Genomic DNA, 22,939 nt, shown 5'->3' with positions numbered 1-22,939 from the left:
TTGCTTTGAAGTATTGGCTTCTTAGCAGTAAATTTGTTTGTCCGTTAAGCTATAACACTTGTTACTGTAGACATTAGTGAGACGGCATTGGTATGGGTAGCTGGGAGCCTAAAATATTTATATAGTAAGAGGAGTATGGTTAAATAGAACAATGGAAAAAGTGAAACAAAATATATTTAAGTTGGGAAGGGAGTCTGTAGGGAAGATATAAAATTCAAAAGACGTCTGGTGACCAGATTACTATAGGCATTAGAGGAAAGACTATAATGCAGTACTATGTGCAAGCTACTCTACTAAATATTTTAGGAGGAAGGAACAGAGTAAAAAATCCCTGCTGCTGGCTCAGGTGTTTGGTGAAACATACATATAATACTGTTTGGTTCTTCAGGGCAGCATAAACTCCTGGTATCTTTTAGGTTTCACAGAGTTGAATTTTTGTGCAGTAAAAGGAGCTGTAACAGTGTTGCAAATGCTGGGAATGCACAGCAATTTAGGAATATAATAGTGTTTGGTTCTTCAGGGCAGCATAAACTCCTGGTATCTTTTAGGTTTCATAGAGTTGGACTTTTGTGCAGTAAAAGGAGCTGTAGCAGTGTCGTGAACGCTGGGAATGTACAGCAATTTAGGGACATAATAGTGTTTGGTTCTTCAGGACAGCATAAACTCCTGGTATCTTTTAGGTTTCACAGAGTTGGCTTTTGTGCAGTAAAAGGAGCTGTAGCAGTGTTGCGAATGATAGGAATGCACAGCAATTTAGGGAGCAATTGGACAAACACACCATCCACTTACTTCATAAATTGCTGTGCATACCCAGCATTCACTGAATTTGTTACAAGATTAAAAAACATAAGTATACAATTATGTACAATACAGTCATTCAGTTACAAGACAAATGTATGCAAACGCACATACCTATGCACATTAAGGTTATACAGACTTCTCAGTGTTTTAGAATACTCTGCCTTAGAATTATTTTCGGACTTTTGACTTTACCTAACTCTACAGACATATTTCAGCCCCATTTCCAACATTTTCAGCTTTAAGCATGTTTGCAAAGCTTTAAATTTAATAAAAGTAGGCTTCTCAAATATAGCGCTGCGTTCACTACTGTCACTATCATGGATAACTCAAAGGCTTTAAAAAAAAGTGCACATAATTTTAAAAAAATGTACTATATCTACAACAGGTCCACTTACACAAACTTGACTATGGATATCATTAGCATAACTCTCCAGAATTCATTCCAAAAAATAACAGGTTTCTTCATAGTATATGTGACGTCCCCACTCTGGGCCAGCAATCAAGGAGCTTGAATCCTCACCACTGACACTGGAGAAGGGCATTCGCTTGCAATACAAATGGATACACTCAGTATTTCCAGATGCAGACCTCTCTGCATCAAGCACAATTTCCCTTAAGATTACACAGGAAACACACTCAGCCCAGGGTCTGGGTTTTTCTCTCTGTCTCTCTGCAGGTCCCCAGTAAGGCTCCTTACTGGCACAGCTTCAGAGTTAAGTCCTCAGCAGAGTGCCCAAGCCAAGTCCTCCACCACTCTCTCTGTGAAACCAGTGCTTCATGTCCCTGCCCAATCACCTGACACACACACACACACACTCTTTGAGATTTAATTTTCTTACATACACACACATACACACACACACACACACACACACACACACACACACACACACACACACACACACACACACACACACACACACACCTGGGAAAAGCTGGCACCAATTACCCACTCTTCCAACGTTGCACAGACCAACCAACCTCCCATTTATATAGCCACTCCTCTTCTCACTCTCTTTATTCCACAAGGTAGATTCACTGCCAACAGTCAGTTACTATAAGGCTCTTAAAAGGGTATCCAATTATACTGAGTGAAAAAAAAAAGTTATGTCTTATCATAACATTTCATCTGTGTTGTCGATCTTCACTAATCCTTGACTGTGGACTCAGTTCCCAGCCTCGGAACCAACTCGGCCATTATTCCAGCTTGTGCCTTCCAAATCTCTCAAGCTAAGCTCTATCCACAATGCTCCTCACCAAATCACCTCAGATCAAGTATGCAAAGGATAGTGACAGACCAGAACATATAACATGAGGCTATATCTGAGTCAATATTATACAGGCCAGTCTTTGAGAAGATGCGATCCACCAAATGTTCTAAAGGTATGGGGAAGAGGGGAGAATGTCAAGAATTAGTGAATATCGACAACAAAGATGGAACATTATGGTAAGACATACTTTTTTCTCTGATGTTGTCAATCTTCATGTAATCCTTGACTGTGGAACAGAGTCCCTAGCTACCTGAATCTTGGGAGGTCTCATGGAAGAATATTGCTGAGCACCATTGAGCCAAAAGATGCACAAACCCTAAAGACCGGGTCCAATTTGTAATGCATAATAAAGGTGTGAAGAGATGCCCAAGTTGCTGCTACATAAATCACATCTAAAGAAACTTTGGCATGAAATACTGTACATGTTGCTATAGCTCTTGTTGAATGAACTTTTAACAGGTCCTGGTGGATGGACACCTTTTTTGTTGTAAACAAATGTAATACAGTCTTTAAGCCATTTAGCCAAAGTGACTTTAGACACTGGTCTTCCTAATGTAACTTAAGAAAAGGAAACAAATAGCTGGTCAGATTTTCTCATATCTTTAGTTTTGTGAAGGTAGAAATGTAACTGTCTGTGAACATGAAGTAAATGTAGACAGTACTCTCCTTTGCTAGAAAATTTGGGAAAAAAGACTGGGAGATGTAAAACCTGATTGATGTTTGACTCGGAAACAACCTTAGGAAGGAAGGAGGGATTCATCCGAAGGAACACCCTATCTTTATGAAAGACTAAGTAGGGAGATTTGCATAACATGGCTTGTATTTCAGATATTCTCCTGGCAGGGGTAATGGCAAGAATTTTATGTCACAATTGGCTGATGGCGCAAAAGGGGGAGAAATGAGAGCTTGTAGAACCAAATTCAAGTCCCAAGGGGCAAAAGGTTTCTTGTATGGTGGTCTAAGCATTAAAGTTCCCTTCAAAAAGGCTTTACAAAGTTTATGAGACATGAGGGATAAGCCACTGCACCCGATATGGAAGTTAGAAATAGCAGCCAGATGCACTCTAACTGTGGAAGCTGAAGCACCCACCTCAAACAGTAAAGCCAAGAAGTGTAAAACTTTATCAAATGGAGCTGAGTAAGGGTCAAGATTACTTTATAATGACAATTTGGTAAGTTTCTGCCACTTGCTGTGGTACAGTTTTCTAGATGAAGGTTTGTGGTGGGCTACTTTGGACTGAGAAGGAGAGGGAGTGATGCCTGGCTATCATGAGAACTGGAGAAGCCACGCAGTGAGCTTGAAATGCTGTATGTTCAGATGAACCAGTCCTTCCGGGTTGGAGAGTAGATCTGAAGCTGCGTCCAGTATCCATGGTTTCCAAACCAGATGAGACCATAGGAAGGGAAGCCAGACCTCTCGAGGCCAGAACAGGGTGATGACAATTATTTTGTTCTTTGACCTGCTGGCTTTCTTTAGAAACTGAGATATCAGTGGAATCGGAGGAAAGGCATACAATAGACCAGCTGGCCAATCGAGAAGAAGAGAGTCTCTAGATGACTACCCCAGTAGAGGGATTAGGGCAAAGTAACTGTTGCACTTGTTCAGAAGGGTGGCAAAGAGGTCACAGCAAAGTTAGCCCCAAAGGTGGAATACTTTGTCTGCCACCATTTGACTGAGAGACTACTTGTGAAGCAGGAGAATGGTTCTGCTCAACTTGTCTGCTATGTTGGAGCTCCCCAGAATGTGCGTTACCATTAGAAAGCAGTTGGATGAAACTGCCCATTGCCATACTCTGAGCACTTCTTGACAAAGAGGGTATGATCTGGTTCCCCCTTGTTTGTTGATATACCAAACTACTGACATGTCTGTTTGAATTGCAACTGCCCCCAAAGGGAGGGCATCTTCAAATGCTAAGAGCACTGCCCTCATCTCTAGAACAATGATATGCAAACTGGTCTCTAGCTGGGACCAAGTGCCTTGGACCGTCTTTCCCAGATAATGCCCCCCAGTCCCCCCACCATATCAGTGATGCATCCATGGTCACTATGGCTTGGGATTGTGGAAAGGTAAAGGGTCGGCCCAACAAAATTTGTTCCAATTGTAGCCACCAATTCAGGTCTTCTTTGCAATGTTTGGTTATCATAACAAGATAGGGCATTGGTTCATTTTATTTATTTATTTATTTACCATTCCAGCTGTTTGAGGGCAGTACAATGATATGTTTTTTGGGGTAGGTTAGTTGCAAATTTAGCTATCTTATAGCAGGATTCGAGTTTGTTTAGTTCAGTTTTATGGAGGTTTTTGAATATTTGAGAACAATAGAGAAGTGAGGATAATAAGTGGGTTCTTGCTCTAGCCAGTCTAGCTTGGTCTGAAAGATAGCGTTTAGCTCTGTAGAGTATGCCAAGTTTAATATGTACTTTAATAGTTTGAGCTCTATGTCTGTCAAATTCCAGCACATTATCTATGGTAACGCCAAGAAGTTAAGTGTGTACAGCTGGTTCTATTTTAGTGCCATTGAAAGAAAAAATAGAGAGGGACTGGCTATTGGCTAGTGAGGAATGATTTGAAAAGACCATAAGCTTAGTTTTATTAGGACTTAGTATCAGTTGATGGGCTGCAAGGTATTTTTCAATGTTGGTAAGGGCACTCTGGGTCTTTGAAGTGTCTTGATTGTAGGTGCTGAGCAGATGAGTGAGGAATCGTCTGCGTACTGAATGATGTTGGCATGACTAGCAGTTGTTATAAGGTTACTGGTAAAGATCATAAAGAGTAGCAGTCCTAGAATCGATCCTTGGGGAACTCCTACAGAGTTGGGAAGGTGGTGGGAGAGTTTTTTTGTCCCATAGGGTAGCTTTCTGCCTGTTTGAGAGGTAGCTATGGAATGAATTTAGGGCCTCATGGCAAAGGTTGTAATTGGCAAGTTTGTTTAGGAGGATTTGATGTGATACAGTGTCAAAGGCCTTTAACATGTCAAGAAAGGTAGCAGTGACAAGTTGGCTGTCATTTTTAAGGTGGTTTATAGAGTTGGTAAAGCTAATGAGTCCTGTATTAGTACTGTGTTTTGGTCTAAAACCATGTTGTGCAACAGGAGGTTGTTTTTTTGGAAGTGATCAATTATTTGTTTGAGTATACACTTTTCTAGGATTTTTGCTAGGGGTGAGAGTATGGCTATAGGTCTGTAATTAGATATGTCTTTAGAGGGGCCTCCCTTATGCAGTGGAATGATATGGGATATTTTCATATGGTAGGTACATATTGTTCAGTAATAGAGCGGTCAATTAGGATTGATATGGGGTATGAAATAGATGGGGCATCTAATTTCAGAAACTCACCTGGTAATTGGTCAGCAGCAAGGGTACATGGCTTTACTTTAGACTGTAAGCATCATATGTAGCTTATTTGAATGGGTTCTAGTTTAAACTGGGTTTGTGGTGGACCAGATGGAGTGGGTAAAGACATGGGAGGGTTAGACATGTTATGTAATAGGGAGGTTATTGATAGAATAAAGTGGGAGATGAACTGGGATTCAATAGGTTCCACAGTATTATTGGTAGTTGGGACTGGGGTAGTGGGTTTTCCTGATTTTAGTAGGTGGTTGACTGATTGCCAACATTTTTATTTGTTTTATACTTTAGCTGGCAAGTTTGAAAGTATGTTTTTTTTTTTGTCTACTTTGGTTTGTTTCTTAGCTTGATTTCTAAGTTGATGGAAGGTGATGAGATTATCATGACTTTTGTTAGAAAGATAGAGGGACTATGCTTTGTCTCTTAGTCCAAGTAGTTGTACTGTTTCTTTTGCTAACCATGGGAGTTTTTTGGTTTTAGAGCGAATTTGTCTGGGTGGGGGAAGTTTATTTAAGATTTATAGGAAAATGTCATTAAAGTATTGAACTGCATGATCTAGTTGCAGGGTTTTTAGGGGAGCCCAGTTCTGTTGTTTTAAGATAGTCTGGAAGGTAGATAGTTAAAATTGTTTTTTATTCCTGATGTAGCAGTAAGTGATATTACCACAGTTATTTGAGTTTTTTCTCATTAGGTATACTGGGTAGTGATCACATAAAGAGTCTAGTAGGCAGCCAGACTCATAGTTGATGTTAGATGTATTTGTTAGAATCCAATCAAAAGTGTAATGCCTATTTGTATGCTTGTCTATGCATGTAGGGAGTTGTATGTTTTGATGGAAATTATATAGGTTTATAAAGTTTGTTGGTGTATTAGAGGAGCATGTGAGCCAGTCTCGGTTAAAGTCACCTACTATTACTGTTTCCTGGTTAAAGCTAGTGGAAGCCCATTCCAGTACATTTTCAACATTTTGTAGATTGTTAGCAGGGAGAGGTAGATAGCTATGATAACTATTTATTTAAGCTGATTTAAATCGTGCCTGGCAGTTAGGATTTCAGAGTTAGGGAGGTTAGGTGGGCTAGAGTTGAGATGAACTACTACAAGTTTTTTTTTTTGTATAGGATGGCTATGCCTCCACCACATTTAACTAATCTGTCCTTCCTAATGATACTATAGGCATCAAGGAGTGTTTCTTCAGATGTAATATGGGGTTTAAGCCAAGTTTCTGTTACAATAGCTATGTCTGGGGAATATATTGTCATGGCTGCATGGAATTCATCTGTTTTACGTAGGAGGCTTTTAAGGTTGACATTTATAAAGAGAAGGTCTGAGATATGTTTTTTTAGTGGTAAGTTAGGTGTTGAGGGAGTGGTAGTCCCTGGGTTTGGATTGAGTAGTTGGTTAGGTAGAGTGGTAGTAACAGGGCCTGGGTTGGGATGGCTGTCAGACTGAAGTTTAATATGGGTAAGTGAGTGCAGGATAAGAAGTCTTATTTTGGAGATAAGTCTGTTGTGTATATAAAGTTATTTTGGAGATAAGTCTGTTGTGTATATAAAGTTTACTGGTGGGGCTACATACTTGGAAGCACCTTCGTGACAAAATCTCTGTTTGAGAGTGGAGAAATAGATAAGGAGAGATGAGGATGGATGAACTGCTTTGACTGAGTGCAGTATTAATGTGTGAAGCTGGAGAGGGGTAATGGTAATCTGATCCTCTGGAGCCTTTCTAGGGGAAGGGATGCCATGCCAGTGATGTGTTTAGAGCAGCTCCGATAAATTCTAGCTGTTGGGATGGTTCTAAATGGGAATTTTCATAATTTACTGATATTCCTAATGTGGAACAAATATGTAGAGTTTAATTCCTTGCCTTTAGGAGTTGCTGCCTGGTGGGAGTGGTAAGAAGCCAGTAATCTAAATATGCTAACACTTGGAATCCTAGCAGTCTGAGGTGGCTGCTACCACTGCAATGGATTTGGTGAACACCCTGGTGGATGTGGTAAGCCTAAATGGCAGGGCTCTGAACTGGTAGTGACAGGCCCCCAGCCGGAAGTGCAGGAATCTCCTGGACTGTTTGCCCATTTTTATATAGTAATATGCATCCTGAAGATCTATGGAGCACATCCAATTGTCTTTTTCCAAGAATGGAAGTACATATTGAACCGTGACCATCCGGAATTTGGTTTGTTGAACATATTTGTTTAACTGGCTGAGATCCAAAATCGGTCTCCAGCCCGTTTTCTTTTGCACTAAAAAGAATCTTGAGTAAATTCCAGATCCTCTCTGCTCTGGCGGGACTGTTTGGATGACTATTTTGTCAAGCAGTTTTGGGATTTCTAAAACTGCAGCCTCCCTGTGACTGGATGGAACATCTGGGATTTTCCTTGGACTGTTTGGATTTTCTAAAAATGGAATTTATTTGCCTCTGGTAACAATTCTCTGCACCCATCTGTCCGATGTTACTGTCAGCCAGGCAGATTGGGGCAGGGATAATTGACCTCCGACTGCCTCCAGAGGAAGGCAATCAGGCCTCCTTTCAGGAGCGCTGATAGGGTTTCCAGGAAAGGAGTCCCTGGAACCCCGGTTCTGCAGGCCACTATTGCCTCTTCATTAATACTTCCCCCTCTGCCCCATGGGAAGTCATTGCCGCATGAGTCCTGGAAAGGACCTTGGGTCTTTCTGAACCATAGCCTCTCACTTCTTTGGTTCCTGGAATAGGGCCGTTGAGGAATGGAGAAGCATATGCCCATGGCAGAAAGGGTCTTTCTGTCTTTCTCACATCTGGTTAGTGTTTCTTTAACCTTGGGACCAAAATAGGGAAGATCCGTCAAACGGAGCATTGACGAAAGAAGACTTAAATGGCTCCACGAAGTTGTATAGGTGCATCCAGGCATGTCTCCTGATTGCTACGTCTGAACCCACTGCTCTTGTCATCCCTTCAGCAGCATAAGCAATTAGCCTCATGGATGAGTTAGAGATAGATTCCAGGGTGGTAAGCTGATAAGCTACTTTGTCTCGAACTCCCTCAGCTACTGCTCCTGAAAGACTATCTAATAGCTCTTTAATCAGATCTCTCTGAAGCTTGGTGAAGTGTGCCAAGTAGTTCAAAGACCTGAGGGTGAAGATCGATAATGCGTAAAGTCCTTCTATCCATTGTCCTAGACTTCTTGTTAGGATGATGGATAGAAGGACTTTCATTGGCAAGTTCCTTCTTGGTGGCTGCCACTACCACCATGGTGTCTACTGGGATACCCTTGGCCCAATGTTGCTGATCTGTAGGAGCAGAAAGAATACAGTCAGGTCTCTTTGTCATTAACTCGATGGAGTCAGGTAACTTCCATGCCTGCTGAGCAATCAACGTAATAAGATCATCAGCGGGTGGAGAGATCCAAGAAGTAGAAGGTTGGGCACAAAAAGCCTCTAGGTATACCAATTCCTCTGGGGAAGGTTGAATTGAAGTCCAGCCACCCCTCTGTTTAAGGATTTCTAGGATGTCCCCAAAAGAAACATCTTCAGGGGGTGACTTGGGGGGAACTTCCCCCTCATCTAAATTGGTACCTTCTGCAAAGGACTCACAGGGGAGTCCAAGTGCTTCCTCTTGCACTTTTCCTTCGAAGGTACCACTTCGGTGCGGTGCTCTGGAGAGGGATCCAAAGATGCTAGGACCACAATGGTAAGGTCTTGAGACTCTTGTGCCTTCTGTACCAGGATAGAGACTGAATGAAGCTCCGGTTGAGGGGATAGGCAAGAAGACTGGTGTGACAGGGAAGGCACAGACTGTTTGTTCGCCATGGACAAGGGCCTCCCCATGGCCTGGAAGGCAAGCCCACCTGTAGAGGAATGGGAGCCCAGAATCAAACAAGACTCCTTTGGAACTGTGGTCCCACCCTGCACCGAGGAGTCTGCCTCTCAAGCCAAAGCCAGGGTTGAACTTACATATGCAGAAGCACCAAGGGGCATGGAAGGCTCCAAAAACATCAAAAGTCAAACTCTGTCCCTTGGAAGCGGCAGCAAAGCCTCTACCTTGGAGCTCTCTGGATCTGACGCACTGGAGGAACTCAGGGTAAAGAAAACGTGTGTAAAATCTTACCATAATCATAGATGCCCTTGAGAGAGGTCCAGAATAGGTCTGCAAGGACCGTCTTTTCTTGGGACTAGGAAAATCCTGGCGTAAAAACTTCTTCCTTTTGCAGCCAGTGGTACTGCTTTGATGGTGCCTTGACCCATCAGTGTTTGTAGTACTGGCTGCAATAAGTGGAGCTGCTGTTTTGGAGGTTGTGGGATACCCCTTCTCTTTGGAAGCATAAGCCAAGTCATAAAATAACCGTTTTGTATTACTGAAAGGACCCATTTGTCTGAGGTGATGGATGTCAACACTGGAAGACAGAGAGAGAGAGATGAACCAAGATAGGGAGGGGGGTTGGGGGTTTAAGGTTGGCAGGTAGTCAGACACTCCATGCCCTGTCTTGAAAGGGCAGTCTCTGGCTAGAGGAGGAGGAAGCTGTGGCAGGTGTAGGTTGCTTCCTGGATGTTTTTCTGGGTCTCGTGGGAGCAGCAGGATGAGAGTGCTTTCTAATAAATTGTGTTTTTTTTCTGGATAATTTCTCTGGAATTTTGGAATAAGAGAGACCAGTAGGTGTTTTAAGTCCTGCATCTCTTTCCCCTTTTGTTGCGGTGACTTAAATAAATCAGCCACTTTTGTACAAAACAGAGCTGTATTGTCCAAAGGGGCATCAACCAGCTTTGCTCTAAAGTCATCTGGTAAAGGTTGGAGACGTAGCCAGGAATACCTTCTAAAGGCAGATGCTGATGCTACTGACCTGTCTGAGGCCTCAGCAGCATCATAACTGCACTTTATAGAGTGTCTGGTAACTTGGGAGGTGAGAGCAACAAGAGAAGACAGTGAAGCTTTGGCAGCAAATTCTGATGAATCAGACAATCAGTCATGCAAGCTTTTAGGAGTAGGAAAAGTGTGTTTTCTTTTTTCCTTCCTTTTGAGAGGTCTGGTGGGCATCTGAAGGGAGGAAGGCCTGGAATCGGGCAACTGTAAGGAACCAGAGGGATCTGCCGGACCTACCAAAATCGTTGGTTCCCCCACAGTGTTGGAAACCAATGTCGGAAAAGCCTCTATGGACATGCCATCCATGCAGGATTGTATGGTTCTGTGGAAGTACCTGCTGTATCAGAGGTGGCGGAGCCTGAATCCTCAATCAAGCCAACATCAGCCACAGGCTGAGGGTCAGACAAAAGAGGCACAACAGTAGTGGTAGGCCTGATAATCTTGGCTTTCTTTTTTGGCAGTTAGGTAGGTACATCGGCAGAACCCTCCATACCTAAGGCTAGTTTTAAACATTGGTTTTCCAGATAAAGATTGAGCATGTGCAGATGGCTGCACAAAGTTATGCACAAACGCTGGCAAACGGAGCAGGCCTTTTAGTTATGCGACCAACCTAAACAAAAATTACACTGATAGTGGGCGCCCTTGTGGGGTATCTGATGGCTGCACTTACACTTGCCCTTTCTGGACGACATAAACAAGCATTAGGATAAAGTAAAAAGACTGAAAAGGCTCCCCAAATGGGGCACTTATCTGATTTCTTTGAGATCTGATGGCAAGAACACCTGACGTTTGACTGGCGGCTGAGAAGTTCTGTGGGCTGGTGCGTGCAGACTTCTCTTTTATATCCCACATTCCACTAGCCACATCAGACATCCCACACACCATACAATGACTGAAAACTTTTGTATACTGGTCAGATGTTCTGGGAGCAAGAGCAGTAAACCCATATCTGATGAATACTGCAACATGTGAATAGAAGGACCTCTATCGGTGTCGAAGAAGGAGCTCTGACTGGCACCAAAACAGTCAAAACCAGAAAGGTCAGCACCAGGGGCTCCGAAAGCTCAACTGGAGTCAAAGGAGAAACTAACAATGATGTGGAGGAAGGTGAGGCTCCAGAGCTAACCTGGCTAGGAACCATGGAAGGAGGAAGTCCCCTCGCCATAAGGAGCTGATCCACCAGTCTCATAATATTGGTTTCAGATAGACTCTTGGTGGATCAAATTGAGGACTGTGATGGAGATCTTGGTGGAGTGGCCACAGTTATCACAAAATAAATATGTGCAAATACTCTCAAAACTTAAATATTTCTAAAAAGGGCCAGCTACAATGAAAAGTTTAAATACATTTAATAATAAATAATAAAAGAAAACAAAATACTACACATATATTTACAGTAATCACCAGAGTTTCAGCCACAGGAAATATTAAAAATAACACTGATGGAAAGTTTCACACAGTTAAAAAAACGGTATTTAGCTAGTCTCACTATCTATTCCCGACTGACTAAAAGAATTACCGTTCCTACTTACTGAATACAGCAAGGCAATTTGGGTGAGTGATCCTAGTTGTCAGATCCAAGAGAGAATACAGAATGTTCCTGAGACTTCAGTCTCCTCTAATATTAAAACCTTATTTCTGTACAGCATGACATAACATACATCTCTAGTCATCTAACTTCTGGTTCCCATGCCACCCCCACTGCCAGAAGCTGCCAGGGTTTAGCACCTACATATTACCATATACACAGATAGAGCATTGCTCAGATGTGGTGCAGCTGCTGGAAGTCATAAAACCATTCCACTCATCCTGCAGGAGCTATACCTGTTCTCTAGTACAAACACTGCATCTCTGGCTCCATTCAAAACTGTGGGATAACATCTTTATGGCTTAACCCATAAAGTAATTTAATTTCAAGAATATTTTTCAAAGTCAGGTTGATTAACCTCTTTTCTTCCAGTATATGCTGTTACAATGTATACATTTAATTTAATTGCAATAATGCATATACATTTCTTTTCCTTCCACCATGGGGCACTGTTGATACATTTTAACACAGGCAAACCTTACAAATACATATTCAGCACAAGCATCTGTACAAATTAGTTTGATATACAAATGACATATAATTATTTACAAAATTCCAGCCAGCTGTTTGGGCATTTGTTACACATCCACTGCCCCACTTCTCCTGGCATGGCTGGCAGTACCTCCTATTGTCACAGTATAAAAATTCAGACTTATAAAACATTATTTGTTACAAATAGTCAAAATGAATACAATTACTCACAAGCAGAAAATGCAAACAGAAAGTCAAAGAGAAAGGGGTCAAAAGATGGAAGACGTGGAAATGGTGTAAGCTAATTTTTGTTACATATGAGGCATGCATCATCCAGCGCTAAAAGAGCAGCAGTGCAAAACAGGAATTGACTCACACAAAGTCACGCATATTTTATGGGGAAAAATTAAATAGCTAAGCAGTAAATGGAGCGCAGATATGACACTGTTGTAAAAGTAATCTTCAAACAGACATTTAATAATCACAGTCAACTAGGAAAACACCATATAACCGTATCATATTACTGCAATGTAAAACTGCTGCATAATGAGAAAAATGTCTTTCAACAGCACATTAATATTTGCAGGAATTAAGACTATTGTGTACCTTTGTAATACCTATGCCAGCAACCAGATACTTGAATGACAAAAGAGAATATTATTAAATAAAAACATAAATGTTCTTAGAATGAGAACAAGATGCACCTCAGGCAAATAGACAGCTCAGTACATTTAAAAAAGGGCATTATCTACCAAAAACACAGATTTTACAGACAGAACTACAGTTAAAGTTATACATCAGACATAAAGGTAGCAGTTAATCTACTCTAGCCGTCCACAGAACATGGACAGAAAACTGCAACTGGCATGATGAGGGTTGAGGAACAGAAACAATCTTCTTGATCAGTACAGTAAACAATACCAAGACATGGGGAAGAAAACACAAAAAATGAACATGTCAGTAAAACAAGCACTACAATACAACTGTAACAGAGCAGTAATGCATGCTGAATTTACAGGAGAAACTTCACAGACTTACAGCCACGCCAGCATGGTAACTTGTTCCACATGCAATAAGGATAAGCCGCCGACACCTATTAATTTCCTTTATATGATCCTTCAAACCACCCAGCGTTACTGCAAAAATAAAAAAAAAAAAAATCAGTCGTGTGCCTGTCAGTTATAGATTTTCGTTAGATGCACACTACTACTAAATACAAACAGTAGATCATTTACACAAGACACAATTAGCCGAAAAAAAAAATTACAATCTAGACTCTAAGATCACCTTCCTTTTGCCTTCTCCTTCTCAGAAATGCAATATGAAGCAGCTTTTACCTGGATGCATATCTGCACTTCATTTTGAAGAGGAGTAGGAATGAGACAAAGTACAGCCATGTGACGTATTTATCACAAGAGTAAATAATGTAATTTATCCATAACATAAGGCTATTGTCCATACCTTAAAGCAGTCAGCTGTCAAATAGTCTACCTCCCCAAATGAGTTCTGCTTTATCTGGTTTTGCCTGCAATGAGAGTTTTTAGCAGCTGGGTAGAAGTAAGCTATACATTACAGAAAAGTCAGGGGAAATCTGTTTTTTCTCCTCCAAGATTAGTAAAATAACTGTTTTGTTTGACATGACAGGAGTGACACGTGGATCTCCTTACAGGGTCCTTTCCAAAAATATGATCATAAGGTCAAGATCCTTCACCATTAACAGTTTTAGCCAGGAAACAAAGATGTTGCCACTTTCAGGAGAATGTAGGAAATATAATGAGTACCATGCTCATATAGTCTGCTGCTTACTATATATCCAAATGAAAGATACTGCTCGAGATGCTACACAAGCGTTTTCTGAACTATTTCCACTCCATGTGTCTAGATCTTCAAATGAAGCCCAACAGGCTGTAGTCGATCTCAACTACCACACTAACAACACACTGACATTCATTCAATACATGGCATGATGACAATATAAGAAAAATAGAACTACAAACCAAGAAAAGAAAGGGGAATGATAGAGGAAGTTAGTATAGAAAAACAGGAGTAAAATCACTTTTTCAGATGTTAAACTGAACACTTCAAATAACCATACTTTATTTCAGTAACACTGTCTATTAGATGAAGAACAAATTTGCTGAAAAAAAATACAACCCATTGAGTTTTCATATTCCAGGGGTGGGAAGAAGGGTAGTTCCTCAACTCCAAAAGCCCTGGGCTGTACTATGTACTGCTTTGAAGGATGTAATTTCAACAAGTTGTCCTGCAACCAAGTACCTGTGCAGTACTAAAGTCTCATGCAAGCAAATGCTCAGTTTGAAAAGTGTTAAAATGTGTTTCTAATTATGTGCAATATTAGTCTGTCTACCTGCATGTCCGTGATGTAATAGCTAGGTGTTATATGTGTAAATGTCTGTGAAAATAGTCTATATGTTGCCTGCGCATTGAGTCTGGAGACACGGAATTTCGTTCAGGTTTTGCACTTGCGTGATTTCTGAATGACAACAAACTTTTGACTTTCCTTGAAAATTTGTTCTAGACAAAATAGGGTTAACACTAATATTTACTTCATTCCTATTGTTTGCCTTCGTAACATTTGAACAAAACAGTTATGTTTCCATTAGAGAGATGTAAACCCCGCGACTAATCCTTGACTAAATATTGCAATAAAAATCCTCCCCTTTACAACAGCAGTCTATTTTATAATTGAGTAATATATCATGTTCTGGTGTTGGTAATGCAGGGTTTTACCCATGCTTGGTGTGGTTTGTTAAGCCAGCCATGGGTAAACCTGCATCACCCACAAAGAATATGATACACCGTTACCGCAAAAAAATGCTTTATTTGAAAAATAAGTGTTTTACCTTTTTAAATAATGTTGCTGCATAATGAAACTTTATTTTGCTTTTTTGTTCTTTCACTGAAATGCCTGAGGTGCCTGTTCATAGGTTCATAGGTTCATACTAGGCTATCTGCCCGAGGGCATTTATAAGCCTAGCCCATAGTTTTGTGGCTTACACCACCCCTTTAGTTTGGAGAAACTATGCCCATTATTTAGCTGTGCCTCTGTCGAGCAGTGACTGTATACATGTTGTAGTGCGATGTACTTTTTCCACATCTTGTTTGTAAAGTCATCAAGTCTAAGTTCTGCAGTCAGCAGTTAATGCAGTTTAAATATATGCATTCTAACAAAATTTATAACTGCATTAATCATCGATGCATTGATATAATGTATCACAGTCATATCCCATGATGAGCATGTACCAAGCCATTTTCATGTATATACGTCCACATTGCATGAAATGAAGGCAGTCTGTGCTCAGGTTAGATGTTGTTGTTTGTCTTTCGGCTTTTCCCGGTAAGGGGTCGCCACAGCAGAACTCCGGTCCACTAATGATTGGCAGTACATTTTTACGAAATGCCGAGGTGTCAGCTCGACGCCCAACCTTCAACGAAGGCACGCCCATTTACGCACGCATGTCTTTCGAATGCTACCCAACCGCGGGGAGGGCATGCAGACTCCACACAGAAGGCACTCCCAAGCCAAGCCGAGAATCGAACGGGAGAACCTCTTGCTGTGAGGTAACAACGCTACCGCTGTACCACCGCGGACGTTGTGCTCAGGTTAGATATTCATAGGTAATTTTACTTCTCAAAAAGTGTATTTTATATGTAAAACAGATGTGTAATGCAGATTAATTTTCTTGTAGAAGGTAAACTGCTTTTGAGTTAGTAAGACAGGGGAGCTATTTTACATGCATCATTGCTCACCTGTGGCAATCATTATTCTTTTCATTGGTAGCTGAACAATCGTCTCTTTTAGTACAGCTACCAAACTACTTTGTCAGTATCTCAGGATTCATCACAATTATGCTCACTGCAATCTCCTCCTGTCAGCATTTATACTTTTGAAGTTTAATTAGATTTTACTGTATACTACCTTTTAAAAGTGGAGACAAATAAGATCAGCTTTCAAAGATACCATACTCTTAACATCACTTCTGGTAAAAATGAGGTCTTAAAGAACCATGACTCAGCTGGGTAGCTGAGTCATAGCAGAGCCCAGTGCATCTTACGAACCAGCTGACAAAGGTAAAACTTCAAGCTGGGAAACTAAAGCTTCTTAGAGCAAAGCAAATAAATATCTCTCTTGATTTTTATGTTCTCTGTGGTCATGGAGATGTATGCCAAAGTTTCTGCTGAAGGGTTATAAAACACAAAATGTCTCCCACCAAAATTCCAAGGATGACATTCAGGTCTGCAGCACAGAAGATTAGAGTCCTTACTGCAACCCAGGCAACCAGGATTGGATTAGCAGCCCTGGCACCTATAGAGTCATATGAAGTGATACAAAAATGAAGGAGTACAGCCCATTCACCTTTCGCAGAGAGGTCCGTGTAGGGAGCATGTGTCTGTGCACCCTTTAAGCCAGTGGTTCCCAACCTTTTTTGACTTGAGTACCCCTTGGCAGCCCATTTCCCTGAAATTGTACCCCTCATAGTGTTGTCATTTGTAATAGTTGCTTTTATGTCCAATGTATGTGTAGTAACTAATAAACAATAAAAAAAATCTAATTTCTTAACAGTAAAGTGAACAAAGAGTGCATACACACACACACACACACACACACACACACACACACACACACACACACATGTGTGTGTGTATGTGTGTGTGTGTTATCTCCAAAACTCAAAGATGCATATAACTTGCATATAAATAATTTACAAAGTTATCATACAATTAAACATTTCAAACTACACAAACAAATAATTATTAAACAATTACTAAACAACTTTATCTTGCACATATTTAGTGTGAGCCTTGTGCTTGTTTTGAGGCAGACAGTTTTTGGAAATTGGGTTTAACTGATGAAAGGTGTAATCGTAAATCTGGAACTGCTTTCAGCTTATTACAATATTTGTTTTTAATAAAGACAAAAGAAGAGAAAGCTCTCTCTGCCAGTTCAGTACTTGTAAATGGCAAAAGAAACTTAAGAGCCTTGTCAGAAAGCTGATCGTATTCTCTACTGATGTTAGCCCAAAAGTTAATAAGAAAGTGTCCTTTGAATTCGGCTTTTAAAGTACTATTACTTACCTAGATACCAAATATGAAGACCAACCCTACTCAGGGTACCACTACCCAATTTGTCATACCCGTTCTGCCCTACCCAAACACAGCAATAGACCTGACACTCAACAATTAAAATGTAAAACTCCTAAACCTATTTATCATTATCACTATAAACTCAACCAAAATCACCTCAAGTCAATAAAGGATCTAAAATTACTACTGAAACTAATTAAACTATTAGAATATCTCAGAAAAATATCACTAAATATGGGGATATCCACCCCAATCCTGGTCCCACAACCCTCAATAACTCTAACAAACCATCAACCAACTCCCTCCAAATTTTCCACCTAAATATAAGAAGTATCAATAACAAATTGCACAACCTACATGCACTATTAGCCACACACCTTCCAGACATAATTTGTTTAACAGAAACATGGCTAAAACCAGGGACCAAAGATAATGAAATCTTGCCACCTGGCTACAATATATACAGGGTAGACCGCTTAAAAAGAAAGGGAGGAGGCATTGCCGTTCTATACAAAAACAATCTAAATCTAACTTTAAACAGCACACAACCACCTAAAATCTCCAACGCCGAAATACTTGCCTTAAAACTACAACTAAATAAAGAAAAAAGCATAAATCTCATTACATTGTATATCCCTCCTGGGAACAATGTAGATACACTGGAAAATATACTAGATTGGCTAAATAACAACTGCCCACAAGAAACCATAATTATGGGTGATGTCAACATTGATTGGAACCTGTGCTCTAAAGAATCTAATCCTATCCACGTTAACCTTTATGGATATTCCCAGATCATAAACACCTCCACCAGAATTGGTAATACAAACCAAAAAGAAAGTATTCTAGACTGGATCCTAATAAATTCCCCACCCCACACATACATGTCCGGGACTGCTCCAAATGACCTTAGTGACCACTTCATCACATATATCAGGAGAAACAAAACAGGACTCTCCAAAACCCCCTTGTATAGGTCAGTTAGAAATAAGAAGCAGTTCAACCTTTTAAAGTTTTTGTCTGAACTTAAATCTTGTAACTGGACTAATCTTATACATCTCCCTCTAGAGGAAGCAGTATCTACTTTTAATGCTACCTTCCTAGCCATACTTGATGCTCACGCTCCTAAAAGAGTAATTAAAACTAAAACTAATATTGCACCCTGGCTCACAAAAGAAACTAAATCTAAAATTAAAATCAGAAATAAAACATGGGAAAAATGGCGCTCAACCAAACTACCCCTAGATCGGATAAAATTCCAGCAGGAAAGAAATGCAACAAAAAAATCCATACTAGCTGACAAAAAAAACTACTATTCCCAACTACAAGATAAAAATCATGACAATCCTCAAAAATTCTGGGCTGGTCTCAACAACCTTCTTCACCCTGGCAAATGCTCCACTCCTACCCCAGAAAAGGTATCTGATAAAACACCAATATAGGTAGCCAATACTTTCAACTCTTTTTTTACAGAGACTATCCAAACATTAGCCAACCAACTAACTGCCACCTGCTGCCCTATAACCAAAAACACCCCTGAAACCACAACTACTTTTAATCTACAACCTGTCACCACTTTCAATATAAGATCCTTACTACAAAAACTAAAACCTACAACTCTCTCTGCTGACCAACTCCCTGCCGAATATTTACAATTAGCCGCTGATGTAATAGCTTACCCCATAACCATACTAATTAATCGTACCATCAAGGAATCTAATATCCCCTCAATATGGAAAATATCCCATGTCATACCACTCCATAAGGGTGGTTCATCCACTGAATTGTCTAACTATAGGCCAATAGCTATAATGTCCCCTTTGGCCAAAATCATGGAAAGATGCATACACAAGCAATTACTTCACTATCTTACCCAGAACAATCTACTGACCAGTTCTCAACATGGTTTCCGTCCGAGCCACAGCACAACAACTGCCCTGCTCTCCTTTACGGATACAATTAATCAAAACTGCAATAACAAAAAAATGTCATCTGCTCTCTTTCTAGACCTCTCAAAAGCATTTGACATGGTCAACCATCAGCTACTTCATAATACTCTACAGAATCTCAACTTGGACAACCTTATGTTGGACTGGTTTCAAGCCTATCTCTCAGGTAGGAAACAAGCCGTTCTCTGGCATAATAAACTTTCTAATCTCCTACCGAATAGCACTGGAGTTCCACAAGGGTCCATACTAGGACCACTTCTCTTTTCTGTCTTCATCAATGACCTCCATAAATCCATCCCCGAGGCAACATGTATACAGTACGCTGATGATCTGACATTAGTATGTTCGGATACATCTATAGTTAAACTTCTAGCTAAAACCCAAACCTGCTTTAAAGAAGTTAAAAAATGGCTAGCAGGACATCAGCTAATCCTTAATCCAAATAAGACAAAATTACTACTCTTTCATCCAACCCATAAACTTCCCAACACTACCTTCACCATCATATCAAACAACGGGACAATCATTACTCCAGATCCCCATACCAAACTATTAGGTGTGACCATTGACAATAAACTCAAGTTTAACACCCATATTAATCTCACTATTAAAACCGTGAATAAGAAATTAGGGTCACTATATAGAATCAAATCCTTTCTCACTCCCACAACAAAAGTGACCATTGCGCGCACGCACTTACTCTCTACACTCCTCTATGCTTCCCCCGTGTTCAACAAGCTTAATAAAACTGAGCTGAATAAACTCTCATGTTCTTATAATCACATTGCCAGATTTGCTACGGGTTTGCCATATAGAACCCACCACTGTCAAAACCTAAAACACCTAGGATGGATTGAACTTCCAAACCTCCTACAACAATCCCAACTTATCGAAGCATTTAAAATACTGAAATATCCGGATAAAACTCCAGCACTCAAGAACCTAATTATACCATATACTAATCTAAACAGGCTACGCTCCTCAAACTTACCACTTATCCAAAAAGTAAAATCCAATAACTCAGGTGGGGATGCTATATTCACTAATGTCACTGCCAAAATATGGAACACCCTTCCCTCTAGTATCACCACCATCACCTCCTTACATAACTTTAAAAAAAGTCTATTCCTATATTTCAAGTCACACTGGCTATGCCAATGTTCACATCCAGACTAAACCCCCTTCTATATAAACTGTCTTAAAAACTTCTCTCCTCCCTACCCCACATCCAGATTAACCCCCCCCCCTATATAGCTGTCTCAAAATTTCTTTCCTCTCTACCTTCTTCACTAAGTACTCTATCTCCTCCTATGTCTTCACCCAAGAATCCTTCTCTCCTTTACTTCTCTAAGTGGCCAATCAAATAATGTTAACTTTCTGCATTGCTTCTTCAATTGCTGACTTAATGACTTGATTTTTCTGTTCCTCTCATGTTTATATAAGCAAGTGTATTGCTAATCTCCTTTTTTTCTGTTTGTACATAGTATAACCAGTGTACTACTACATTATCTGATCTTGCTCCTCTCCATATTGGAGCTGATCCAATTGTATTCCAATGTGATATCTTACTCTCCTGAATGTAAACCAACGTATATGTGGAGCTTTTCTCCCCGGGCCTCCGCTGAAAATGGACATGTATCCAGTCGGATTTTTTCCCGGTCAACAAATGTAAAATAAAAATAAAAATAAATAAATAAAGTTTAATCAACTTCTCTTTCTCCTTGACTGATAATTTAGCTGCCTGTACATATTGTTCTTCAAAAGGATTTGAAATCCAATAGTTTTGTTTTTCAGGTTTGAGGAAGTACTTCTGGAAGTCTGATTGTAGCCCATTCAAGTGTTCAATTATTTTCTTGCTTATTTCCCAGGATAGATGAAGCTTGTTTTCAGATAAGAAATTATGCAGATTTTCAAATACCTCAGGTTGGCCATTTTCAAGACATGACCTCCAAAAATCTTTTAATAACAGATTCAATTTTGACTGAGACATTGAAGATCATTACTGAGCTATTCTGAAGTGACAAATTTAATTTGTTTATATTCTGGAAAATATCTGATAAATATGCAAGCGCCTGAAGCCAATTACAGTCATGTTACTTGGAAGCAAGGAGGAAAGGATGGTCTTCAAAAAACACCTAGACTTCATGTCTAAGTTCAAACAGCAGGGTAAGTACTTTACCACGAGAAAGCCACCTTACTTCTGTAAGAAGGAGCAGAGTAGAATGGGGACTCATCATCTCTTCACAAAAAGCTTTGAAAATTCTTGAGTTTGTGGATTTCGACTTTATAAAATTCACCACTTTCACAGCTTCATCCAAAACGAGTTTTAATTCACCAGGGAGGTTCTTGCATGCTAAACTTTGTGGATGCAACAATGGCTCCAACTTATATTGGGAGCTACCTTCATGACAAGACCACGAAGACCAGAGTAAATCCCTGACACAGACTTGGCACCATTGGTACATAATCCACAACAATTAGACCAATTAATCTCCTTTTCTTTGAAATAAGAATCAATAACATTAAATATATCCTCATCCCTTGTGCGTTGTGACAGAGGATGACAAAGCAACAGGTTTTCTTCAACTTCATTATCTTTCAAATACCTTGCAATAACAAGCAAAATAGCACAATTAGCAACATCTGTGCTTTCATCAACTTGAATAGCAAAAATTTTACTGCTTTTAATTCTACCTATTACTGTCATCTCAACATCATTAGACATATCTTCAATTCTTCGATATTGTATTGCTGGAAAGAGCGATGGTGTTCATTTTCCGCACTTGCTCTTCTCCAAGCATACATTGAACGGCATCTGTTTTACAGGGAGATATTAGATTCTCAGCTATAGTATGACTTTTATCACATTTTACGATACGGTAACTAATACTGTACCTAGCTTCAAATGTGTTTTTGTAATCTTTGTTGCCTGACAGGATATATGATGTCAAATCCGATCTTTTATTATTTTCCGCTAACTGTTTGAAAAAACTATATTCCTTGTTTTTATAGTTAGCATGTTTCATTTCTAAATGTTGTAGAAGTAGGGAAGGTTTCAGGCTACCATTTGACAACACTTCCCCACACACCACACATTGGGGCTTAGGACAGTCTTCATTTCCCACTTACGAAAATCCATATTTCATGTATTCATCACAGTACTTTCTCTTTTTCCCTCTTTGAGAAACTAAGGACTGTACCTGGTTGGTGTTTTGCACCAAAATGTTGGACGTGTCTTGAGAAGTACTCTGATCACTTCCCATATCATGCTTCAACTCTTTTGTTGTGCCAGGTTTCAGCCACTTATCCATAATCAGAATATCAATATCTAGTAATAACACAATTAAGAAATTAATTTTAATATTAAATTTAAATAATGATAAAAAGTACTGTAACTGTTAAGATAAGAAAAAAAATAGGGTTCTCAACTTTTCATGTCAAAAATGTTTGGAGTAGCAGTAGTACTATGTAAGCAAAATGCGTGTAATTTTGCTCACCCCCCTCCATTCTCCCATTACTTAGTTATTTCCCCACTTCTCCCCATTTGCCATAAACACTGTTCAAAACTCAGTG

At 40.0% G+C, this 22,939-nt stretch overlaps 1 protein-coding gene across 1 annotated transcript in view; it reads right to left on the bottom strand.

Annotated features, from left to right (window-relative positions):
* The window catches only part of LOC122811285 (glutamine--fructose-6-phosphate aminotransferase [isomerizing] 1), a 1,619,377-nt gene that overhangs the window by 502,675 nt on the left and 1,093,763 nt on the right, over nucleotides 1-22,939 (bottom strand). The window contains exon 12 of the mRNA XM_044083027.1: nucleotides 13,350-13,447. Coding sequence (XP_043938962.1) covers nucleotides 13,350-13,447 — 98 coding nt within the window. The remainder of the gene's footprint in view (nucleotides 1-13,349; nucleotides 13,448-22,939) is intronic.

This window comes from Protopterus annectens, chromosome 9.part0 (assembly GCF_019279795.1).
Source record: "Protopterus annectens isolate FY-2018-M chromosome 9.part0, PAN1.0, whole genome shotgun sequence".
Classification (NCBI taxonomy): Eukaryota; Metazoa; Chordata; order Ceratodontiformes; family Protopteridae; genus Protopterus; species Protopterus annectens.
Note: the sequence above shows the minus strand (reverse complement) of the source record. Positions and strands in the feature narration are given on the sequence as shown.